The 12,310-nt window shown below is 41.0% G+C and overlaps 1 protein-coding gene across 1 annotated transcript; it reads right to left on the bottom strand.

The window, feature by feature from the left end:
- Positions 1–2,929: 2,929 nt before the first annotated feature.
- yrdc (yrdC N(6)-threonylcarbamoyltransferase domain containing) lies at positions 2,930–11,584 on the bottom strand (the record flags this gene model as incomplete). Its single annotated transcript, XM_079240898.1, has 6 exons — positions 2,930–3,678; positions 9,694–9,824; positions 9,931–10,050; positions 10,137–10,251; positions 10,737–10,932; positions 11,500–11,584. 6 exons carry the CDS (start codon positions 11,582–11,584, stop codon positions 3,609–3,611), a joined length of 717 nt encoding a protein of 238 aa, XP_079097024.1. The 3' UTR covers positions 2,930–3,608.
- Between the last annotated feature and the right edge of the window lie 726 nt (positions 11,585–12,310).

Raw genomic sequence — 12,310 nt, 5'->3', positions numbered from 1 at the left:
CCTAGCCTATAGACCCCTAAACCCTCTCTGCTGTGAAATTACTCATATTTAACTCATAAATACTCATAGCCAGAACACTCCATTTTAGTGACATTTTCTTTTCCCAGGTTAAGAAAGTTTTAAACTAAGGTGATGTTTTGGGTTTTTTTAAGCAGCTTTTAGGGGTTTTAAATACAACATTATATCTTTGACATGATTCCCATAAATAGTTTAATTCAAGTAGAAAGTATTACATCTGTGTTGCTCTAGTGGTTGGACAATTGCTAAGGAAACTTATGCTAACATCACTTTCATCTAAATAGCACCAGGAAAACTAGTTAATTTCAAAACACGACAAGCTATTACTTCATAGGGTTCATGAGTATAAAATAATTTATATCCATTCATCACTTTTGCCCATTTTATTTTTTTAACGTAGAGTTCCTGGAAGCTGGATCCAACTCCAGCTGACATCGGAGCAAATGGTGGCATGCAAGCTGAATACTGTCATCATAATACTAACGCAGACACAACCACACACCACATATACATCTGGCCATTTTAGGATAATAATCTAAAATGCATGTGTTTCATTTATAACCTGGAGCACCTGAAGAGAAACCACACAGGAACAAGGACAACTTGCAAACTTTTCACAACAGTGCTGCACTGCCTTGATTTAAATTAATTTGAAGTATTTATACTTGTGGCCAGGGGGGACCCACTGCCCTGCATGTTTCAGATGTTTTCTGTTCCTACACACCGGATTCAAATAAATAGGTCAAATTGTAAACACGCTCTACTGAAGTCAGACTCTGAGTCACTTATGTAAATTGGGTGTCTGTGCAGAAGTACTAACTGGGGCTCAGTGTTGTTTCATTTAATAGGTAATAGTTTAAGAACTGTTACATGCAATCCTGTAAACATAAAATACATCCTCCTTTAAGTTTAAGGTTTTAGGCATTGGAACATCTGTAGCAACCATAACTTAGAGTTTGTATTTTCTGACATTTCACATTGCTGTGGAGGAATGTTCACTCTTTCTTTTACAATGTTGTTTCAGTACATCAATGTTTGCTAACATTACATTGTGCACACTCCTTTAAGGTGCTGCCATAAGATTTCAGTCAGACTGAAGTCTGGACTCTGGGCAATACATCCATTCTTTTTCAGACATGTTATGGCATTTGGGAAAATTGTTGTGCTGTATGAACCAGTTTCAGAAACACTTTAGCTTTCAAACAAATGGCTTCTCATTTGACTTCAGGATACTTTCATATATAAAGGAGATTGTGATTGATTCAATGACTGCAAGATACCTAGATCCTCTGGTGGCAAAACAATCCAAAATAATCACTTGGTGTGCTTGACAGACAAAATAAAGGTAAAAAAATTTATATATGCCTTTTAAAAGCAATGTTAAAAAGTACTTTATAAGACAAGATGAGGAAACCCGGATTTATAAGACAAGATGAGGAAAGGCATCCAGTAAGGAAGATTTCAAGCAAGGGTTTGAAAACAGTGATGTGTGTCAGAGTTTAAAAGGCAAAAGGTTCCATGAGATGAATTAAAGCAGCCAAGCATGCACTTTGATTTTGAAATAGTTAAATAGGAAACTCTGCAGATCTCACTTATCAGGAGGCCACATACCAGGTCAGCAAATCCCAGTCTGATTCAAGTGTTTGTGTCGATATGTAGGGTTTGGCTTTTCAAATGTGGTGCAGTGTGTTGTGGTCAAATATCTCCACCTTGGTCTCCTCTGTCTGAATTATTGCTTCAGAAGCATTATCATTTGTTCAGAACTTTGCAAACACAAGCCCTGCTGCCATGTTGTTTAGAGCGAAAGAAGGCTTTCCCCTGACATAACTTCCAAACAAATACCAAAGAAGTAGGTCTTACCCAATTATACTGTCATGAAATTTAATGTTCAACATGCTAAATGGGGCCTGCGATGCACGAGAGACAGCTTTTTGCTTCTTTTGAACACATTATCCCACTTTGTGGTGAACTTGACAAGTTTAAGTGTTTTCCACTTGTGCATCATCTTTTCACTGTACAAGACGAAAGTCCAAAAATCTGGAATTCATTGCTGGTGTTTTTCAGCTCGGACACACAAAGGCGAGTGCTCCAGAAACACAAGCTTCATCTCCTGTTACCAACGCTGTCACAGTTGATGACCAATCAAGTTTATTAGGAGCACCGGGCTGCAGTGTGCCCTCTTTGCCTTTTTTTATCTAGATGGTTAATAACAGTATAATATGTTGCATGTCATTCCTCTTGCAAGTACTTAAAGGCCTAATCAAAATCAAATAGCTTTTTTACTCCCATACATAACTTCTTTTCATAAGACTTGAGGTTGTTTAAAAGCAATAATCATAAGAGCTTTTCTAAAGATTCCCACTTAGATTACCTTATTTGAACTCCTAAAGAGGCCATGTTCACAGTAAGCAATTTTTTTTCTTTTAAGTGAACACAACAAAAGTACACATTAAGTGTAAAAAGACTAATGCTGAGAGGAGTGGCTTTATGAATAAAAAAAAAGCTGCCACTGAATGGGTTTCTCTTTTAGAATCCATTATGTATCTGCCGCCTTTAATACTAAAGGTTATTTGAAAGCAGGTGTTTGAAGATAAGTGGGCTCTTTGATGCATATTTGCTTCATTTCCATGTGAAGGGTACGTACAAGCAGCAGCCTCTTGATTTCATACTCGCTTAAGAGATATTGTGAATAAAATCCACACAATTCTGAATAAGTTTCAACCTGTCATGTATGAAAAGAGACTAATACTTAAAAAATAACTTTTATTCAGACTTTTAAGACTTATGATCTACTGAACAGGCTTACATCAGGCACTTCAAATGAAATAACTAGTAAAATAGTCATGTGGATTATATTACAGGACTGAACTGATATTGTAGCTGAGGTGCCAATTTACAAGTTATTCAAATTTCTAACAATTGTATTTTGAGTCTTAAACTGTCATAAAACAAATAAATAATACATGGGAATTTAAAAAAAAACAAAGCCATTATATAAACCCTTCCATCCTCTAATGCTTGGATCTCAAATGTTGATCCTTAAAGGCCACTTCCCTGTAGGTTTTACATATTTCCCTACTTCAACACACCCAACTCAAATTAATAGTCAATGTGCATAAATTAACAAGCTACTGGGTCCATTTTAAACCAGGTGAGTTGGAACAGGGAAGTATCACAAATCTGCAAGTTAGTGTCCCACAAGTACCGGAGTTTGATATCCCATTCAGGTCATGAAAAGAGAGCTCACTCATTTTCAGCTACATTTACTGAATAATTAAAAATATTGGCACTAAAAAGGTGGCTTTCCTATTATATATACACACACACTTTATATCACATCAGCCTGATTTTATATATATATTATATATATAAAACCCCCCCTCCAAAAAAAAAAAAAAAAGTCACCCAAAGAAAAAAGGAAATCCAAATCTTAAAGAGCTGATGCAGACTGTTTAAAACTTGGTCTCGTCCTGAGTTCTGGGTTCTTCCAGGAAAGTCAAAATCCACAGATTCACGCCTTCCTAAGCATCCCTGGGTCAAAGCTGGGTGTGCATCTCAGCGTGTGTTTTGGAGTGTGGCGAGTTTAAAGGTCATTCTTCCCCCGAATCCTCTGACAGTCCATATTTGTGCTCCAGCACATCAACCGTGGAAGAAAGGGCACTGAAAACAGAATTAGGGTCATTTCTTGTTTAATGTACCAAGTCCACTTCAGAGCAAGCGTGGGAGGTTTGGGGCAGAAGGGATCTGAAGCTCAAAGTCAGAGAGACAAGAATAAACTGAATGCAACCAACTGAAAATATAATATTGTATCACTGTTGGCATCTATCTGTAGTGAGACTGTTGTAATCTTAGTATAATTAATACTAAACATATGAAGACAGAATTTATTTTTTCAAACAGCTGCATATTTTGTGTAAGAGGAACAATTTTTCACGGTACACCACTGCTAGAGAGCGTGGTGATGCTGCTACAGTTTAAGACAAACAATAATGGCTGCAAGTGGGTATTTATGAGGAAATTATATATTTGGGGGACCAAAAACTCAACTATTAAGATGTCTGTTTCAGTTTTAGGTATCTAATATTTATCATTTTTCTCTTTTAATTGTTCAAATATAAGTGCTATTGTAGTAAATGTGATGGTAGCCTCCCACATTCTGAGGTAAAAGCAAAAGGTTTTACTTGACTAACAAAAAGAAAATGTCTTTAAAGTGACTTTCAAAGAACAAAGGGAAGCTCCAACCCCCTTATCAAGCAACACTTTGGACAAGGAGTTGGCAGGACTGTGAGGTCTTGCTCTCCTAAGGCTGTTTCTCCTCTGCTTCATCAGTGGCAGGAAGGAGACAGCAGGAGAGCCGTGAATAAGCTGTTGGCACATATTCAGTGTTGTTCTTAGGCCTTTTCTTTATGACAGAAGCTGTGTGCTGACAAGAAAAAAAAAAAAAAAGACATTCTGTCTCTTTCCCCTTTCTTTCATATGATGGTTTTACATGCAAGTGACGCCAAAAACCCCCCAAAAAAACATGGGCTGTGGATTTAACATAATGCTGCTGGTACAATTCAAATCAAACTTTTTTTTTTTTTTTTTTTTTTTTTTTTTGTTTGTTTTGTCCAGCATTTAAGCAAGCAGACTGATGTTCTGGATGCTGTGTTCTGCTGAGCAAATTTATTTTGCCAAGGGGAACTTTTGTAGATGTAATGATCCCCTTGTATTTCTTGATTCTTATTTTATTTTTCAATTTGTTTTGGATAATAGCTTGTATTACAGAGTTTATGCTGCTGGACCCGACCGGAAAGGACAGGAAAGGGACAGAAAGAGAACAGAAAAGAGAACATAAAAAAACAAAAAAAAAACAAAAGAAAGAGATCAATGCATACATGTATATGCACATACATACCCACCTACATATATATGTATATACACTCGCACATACATTATATATATACATATATACATACATACATACATATACACATACATACACATGCATACACACACATGTACACATGCATGCATACATAAAGATAGATATACATACATACATATACACACACACACACACACACACACACACACACACACACACACACACACACACACATATATATATATACACATATACATACTCATATACATACATATACATACATACACATACACTCACACATATGCATACATATATACATATCCATACACATACATACATACACATACACATACACATAAGTACACACACATACCCACCCACACACATAAATATATACACCCACACAAGCCAACTCTAGATTCGTGGAGAACAAAACCGTTGACAATCATGAGGACCAGAAACTAGCAAGTTAAGTCAAAAAGACAGAAAGAGAGCTACCTGCTGTTAGTGAATAAACTTGCTGGATGACTCAGTGACTGTGACACATGCAGAACATTCATGCAGAACATTCAGAGTGGAACGTGTTTAGAGAAGAGTGATCATGCCAATGTGACCCCGCCCGCCTACAGCTAGAGGAAGGCCAGGAGAACCCAGAGACCCGGGTAACCGACAGTCACCCCCAGGTACAGATCCCGACCCACCCACTCCAGAGCCAGCCATGCATCTGCCCAGGAGGTGGCGAAGGAGGTGCCCAACCAGAGTCCCCCGCAGTCAGGGGGAACAGGCCCCAGCAGGCCCAGGCCGGCAAGGGTCGATCCTGCCGGGCACCGGCCACCTAGGGCAGACAGAGCGCAGGCCCCAGGGCCCCAAGAGCCCGTGAGCAGCCCCCCGCCCCCGCAGGCAGAGGGCACAGCCCACACTGACGGAGGACCAGGATCCCCAGACCGCCACCCAGCGGCAGCCAGGTCGCACCCCAGCGCACCAGCTGCGCCCCCGGGTACAGGACACCACCCCCCCACCACCAAACCACACACACATATACATGCATACCCCCCCCCCACCCCAAACACGCACTCCCCTCTCAACCCCCATCCACACAACCCTCTGCAATCCATGCACATCATCCATCACATATACAACCCCACCCCACCTCTACTCACTCACCCATACCAAGTCACACGAACCCCAATCGCCCCCGCCCCCACACACGCTCACCCCCCCCCCACACACGCTCACACCCCGCCACCCCATCCCTCTACTTCTACCCAACCACACATGCCCCACCAAATACCCCTCCACCACCCATAGCCCCCCTCCAAACTTCACCCTCACTCACACATCCCATTCCGCATATACACCCCCCCCTACACACACACACACACACACACACACACACACACACACACACACACACACACACATACCCTCACTCCTCCAACACAGGCACACCCCAATACAACCCACGCGCCAACATACCCCTCCACACACACATCTACTCATCCTCACACATCCCTATCCCCTACCCACCTATATCCCCAACCCTAATCCCCCCCCAGCCATCCCACCATCCATCTGTAACCCCATATACCCACTCCCACACATCCTCACCTCACCCCTCCATCATGTCCCATGTGAGATACCTCAGAGGGGGCAGAGGACAGGATGGCCCCGATCAGGGCCCCCATAATTACCGCCCACCACTCCCAGCGTCCCCCCCCACCACCCCACAGATGCAGCCGACCCAGCACCCCCCCAGGGCCGGCGACAACCCTCCTACAGCCAGGCCAGCCCAGACTTAGGCCTAATGGACGGCACTCTTCCCCCACCCGTACCCTCCCCCAGTAAAGCCCCGAGAGCAGGGGCATGAGAAGACCCTATCGTCCCTGCCTCCCCCCCGCTTATGACTGATTGTGAAGTATGTATTAGTTGCAATTAAAATTGAGGGAAGTGCCACGCGGTGTTGGGAGAGGGACCACCTAAGCAGCCCCGCCCACCATACACCGCATGCTCTTCCCCCTAATCATGTGAGTCGTCAGTGTTTTGGTGTTTGGTGTCTAAGTGTAATTAAAACTGGGAGGTGAGCCGAGGCTGGGTGCAGCGATCAAGACCACCTTGATGGCCTTTCTCACCACCCAGCGCCACGTGCACACCTCCCAATACCCTGCCTGTGTGTGATGGGGAGCGGGGAGGAAGAGGGGTTGAGGGATTTAAGTCTGGAGGAAAGTGAGCTTTCCTCCAGACTTTATTTGTATCGCTCTTTTCCTACAAAAGCATATCAAAGTGCTTCACAACATAAACATAAAAACAGTTCCACACTTGAAAGCACACACGCATTATCCAAACACGCACAAACCAAACCCCTAACCTGACCATGAATGCCAAAATAAAAACTAATGACTTCATGATCCTGTCTCTGTATCTGGCTTGACACTGCTGCAAGGAAACGACATCTGGGGAATCCGTCCAAGTCAGGAGCCGCCACAGGAGTGACCAACAGAGACACTTGCTGGGGCAGGCCAGGGTCCACACCACAGCCATATGGCTGTGGTGTAGAACCCCTCCCAACACCCCCACCACAACGACCCTGTCAGTCAAACAGGTGGAGCCCCCCGACACGCAGGATCCCCATGAGGAAAAAAAAACAGTAACCTCTTCCTAGCTCTCAACATTCTTTTCTAAAAGAAACTTTGAACAAAATGTTTAAAGGGAAAGCCTACAATTATATGTATTATGTCCAAAACATGAGCAGGAGAAGAAAGACCTTCAGTTCCAGCTGGTCACATTGTGACTGCTGGTAAACTCCTATTGGTTTCAGTTTTTTAAATGCTGATAATCTACCCTTGGTTTCAGTTTTTAAATGCACATGGTACCCCTTTGTCATTACGTGTTTAACTTGCATGGAATTGCTGTAAAGTTGCATACTGTCAGTTATTAATGCATCAGCTGTGCCAATGGAAAACACAAACAGGACATGTTATCTTTCAGTCCTCTGCCATATACACCCACCAGATATTTTATTAGATACACCTTGCTAGGACTGGGTTGGATCCCATTTTGCCAACAGACCTGCTTTAATACTTTGTGGCACAGATTCAACTATGTTAGAAACACTCCTCACATATTTTAGTCCTTATTGATATAACAGCACCACAGCTCTGATGACTGTGGAGGCCAGTGAAGAACAGTAAACTCCTGTTATGTCATCTTGAACTCACGTTAACAAAAAAGGTTTGAGATGATTTAAGCTTGATGGTATAACACATAACCTTACTTAAAGGGTTTCCTCAAGGGCCACTGTCCTGTAGGTTTTGGATGTTTCCTGCAGCATCACACCTAAATTAAATTAATGGGTCAACATGCTCTGGTAGCATCTAACAGACTGTTGAGGAGAGTCATTTAATGTCAATCAGTTGTGTTGGACCAGGGAAACATCTAAAACTGTCAAGATTTCTGCCCTTGAAGAATGGAGGTGGACATCCCTGTTCTACTGGAAGAAGACATTAGAAGACGAACTCACAGTGGTCACAAAGGAATGGACATGGTCAACAACAATACTCAGGATGTGGTGTTTGAATAATGTTCAGTTAATATTAAAAGGTGCCATGAAAAGATTCCTCACAGCAGTGAAGAAGCCTGAAATGTTGATAAGGCATTTACGCCAAATCCTATCTGGATATAGGAGCTGAAACAGAAACTCGTCAGTCCAGGCAACATATTTCCAGTTTTGTTGTCTAATTTTGGTGAACCTGTGTGAACTGTAGCCTCAGTTCCGTGACTGGCCCCTTGTGTGGTTTTCTGCCGCTGTAGCTCATCTACTTCAAAGTTGGACATGTTGTGCATTAAGAGATGACACAACATGGTGTTCTACAACCAGTCTGCCCATTCTCTTCTGACACCAACAAGGCGATTTCATTCACATGGCTGCTGCGTGGATGAACAAATATGAGCTGCTGCTCACTGGATATCTTCCATTTTTGGACCATTTTCTGTGAACTCTGGAGATGCTTATGTGTGAAAATCCCTATAATTCAGCCGTTTCTGAAATTCTGGTTTTAACAACCATCCCACATTTAAAGCGCGTATTTGTAATGTACATAAATTCCCCCGCTGCTATGCTCAGTTTATACTGTCTACATGCCTAAGTGCATTGAATTTCTGCCATGTGATAACTGGAATGAACAAACAATTGATTAGGTATATAATAAAGTGGCCAAGGAGCAAATGTTCTAGTGTTCAAGACAAACTTTGGACATTTTTTCCATTTCTGTCTTTTGATTAATTATGTCTTAACTTTTTCACTCTACTACCATATGGTCACATATTAAAAATATTTGTTCAGAGTTGGGGGGGGGGGGGGATGCAGTCAGTTGTTTAATTACACAATATAATATACAATATTCTTTTCAGTTTTGTTGAAGTCGTCCATATTACTGTGCTGATACATTTAACACCTGTTACGTTACCAGCTCAGAAGACCAAACCTATTCACAAATAATGCTCCAGGGTTGCATGTGCACTGCCAACCAACCTGGTCCTGACTAAATGACAGTATTAGAAGAGTTGAGGTTGGGGGGGAAAAATAAAAAAATTAAAAAACCTGTGTATTCTAGTATCGATCTGGAGTTCTTCCTCAAACATTTGAAATACAGTATGTGCTCACTTTGTCCTTATTTATTCTTAGTTCATTACACAAATAGGCTTTTTTCAGGTCAAAGGACTAAATATTACTAAATTGAGAAAAGTATGACCAAATCAGTTTCATTTAAATTTATTCTGTGTAAAAAGCCCAAACTGCAAGAATAACTTACCAGCCAGGTCTGATGATGCGGTACTTGCCAAGTACTGACAAATCGACCACTGTGGAACCAAGGCGGCTCTGGTCCCCTATTGGTCCACCATCTACCACAACAGCTAGTTTGGACCAGAGATCCTCAAACTCCTTCAGGGCAAAAAAAAAAAACAAAAAAGAAAAAAAAAAACACACCATCATTTAACAGAAAATACTCAAAATAAACATCACAAAGATGCTCCATTTCGATACTTACATGTACTTCCACTGTGCTTGTTTGTGAGCTGATGTTGGCGCTGGTGAGAGCAAGTGGTTCATCACACATCTGACAAAGGCGCCTCATAAAGGTGTGATCAGGAATGCGTACGCCTACAAGCTGAGGAGCATATGGAAAGGTATACAACAGGTCCATGATTGCCTTGTTTTAAAGTTAAATGCTAATGAAAATGAAACGAGACTTACTGAAGTAAAAGGGTTGAGAACTGTGTTGAGCACGTCAGACCTTTCAAATACCAGAGTGACAGGACCAGGCAGCAGGTCACACAACAGTTCCTCCTTCACCTTCACCTTACAGTACCTATCCACAGGAAGAACAAATTATCAGTGTCAGATGGGATAAATGGGAGGCTAGCCATTTAGGTCATAAATACAGAAATTCAGGTGCAGATATATATATATATATATATATATATATATATATATATATATTTATTTTATTTTATTTTATTTTTTTTAAAAAAAACAAACAAAGTTTTATCAAGCCACAGAGAAAAGACATGAACCGAAGAGTTTTCTTCAGTTGTATCTGTGAGTAAACATGTAACAAATATAGTAAATTGAGTAAATATGGCATCTCTCTTTCTCTCATATGTGATTTGAGATCATCATCAGCTTAATGTTTATGCAAAGCAGTGGGTCTACAAAGAGCTCTAAACTTTTAATCATCTGCAGCCATTAAACAACAGTAATACTGACACTCAGCAGAAAGAAATCAACCCTGTACTGAACACAAAGCACACACCCAGATCAAAGCATAATGAAAATAAAGACATGTAAGCATACTTATGAATATCCCGAATTTCTCCAACACAAATTGCCAGGGGCTTGTTTCCATTTCGTCCTTTAATGTCATATATTTTTTTGACCGCCACAGAGTTTTGGGCCAGACATGCCAGACCGTAGATGGTGTCCGTGGGCACAGCAACAACGTGACCATCTTTCAGAGCATTCACTGTGCAGTTCAGGACGTCAGTGTCATCTGCAGTTTGTAAAACAGTCATCAGTTGGAGATAATCCACAGCTATACATGCATAATTAAAGTAAAGCCTACAAAAAAAAAAAAAAAAAAAAAAAAAAAAAAAGAAAGAAATGAGAGACGTTCAAAGCTTTTCACATTTGAATACACTACAACAATCTGGTTGTCAAAAATATTCTACTTTAAACTTTACTTGTTCCACAATCTCTCAGCTAAATTAAATTTCCTCAGTATCTTAAACAACAACTTGGGCTTAGTGATGTTTAGCATCACTGTTAGATGCAGTTGTATTTGAGTATGTTCACAGATAAAGAAGGTCAGAATAAAAGCAAAAACAAACCAAATAAACTATAAACACTGCTTTTTCAAATGTTCCACGAAGTATCAACATTACAGCAACATTCATTTAATTTCTTTACATCTTTCTTAATACCACATATTTAAGGACTTCAAATTAGCAACAGCCACATACATAGTAATGAATGGATATCTAGTGCAACACTGTTTCAATATTCGGTCCCTGTCAGCTCGTTCTAAATAAATAAAAAACACTTGATAAATGCCACGCACCTGGTTGCACTCCCTGGTTAATCGTCGGCCCGTTGGAGACCGGTGGCAGCAAACGCAATAGTTTGGTCTTGGGCTCCTTACACATCTCTGCTCCAAGTCTCTGAGCCACTGCTGATCTGTGAGCAACTCTAGATTTGATTAATTTAGCAGCAAAATAACGAAGTGAGTTCATACAGTCTGCTTTACTGGTATACTATCATACCACCAAGGAACATGTTGCCTGATGTAATGACAGACAACTTCCGGGTTACTCCCACCGAGGCAGACGTCACCTTTCTTAAAGGGCCAGCAAAACTACCGTCCTCCGTGATGCTCCTCATGTAATGAATTTAATTTATCGATTTGATTTTCTTTTTACATCAACAACAAAACTCTGCTATTAAAATGGTTTAACATAGTACATCATCTGAAGTTATTTAAAGAGTCATATTAAAGCAAAGTTATCCACTGAACTTATGTCACAAAGTAACATTATTTATCAGGTTGAAACAGTTTCAAAGTTTATCTGCAAAGCGACTTTTATTTGTTTGTTTCACCCAAGTGGTTAAAAGGGGCGATGTCGCCGAAAAAGGCGATTAATCTGATCGGGTCATCAGGCTGATCGCCCGTTAACTCCTCCCACTCGGCTGACCTCGGCGTCTCCCGGGCGACCCAGTCTGTTCGTCACGCAGCAGCAACGTGGAAACATGTCCACCTGCGTGCATTTAAAACAATGGAAACACCTGCTAACACGTATTACGATAGATCAGGGATCTCCAAAATCCTGTCCCAGAGGGCCAGTTGTTTTTTCTAATGCAACACACCTGATCCA

The sequence above is a fragment of the Telmatherina bonti genome (assembly GCF_933228915.1).
Source record: "Telmatherina bonti genome assembly, chromosome: 5".
Classification (NCBI taxonomy): Eukaryota; Metazoa; Chordata; class Actinopteri; order Atheriniformes; family Telmatherinidae; genus Telmatherina; species Telmatherina bonti.
The sequence above is the reverse complement of the archived record's forward strand: the minus strand, read 5'-3'. Positions and strand labels throughout refer to the sequence as shown.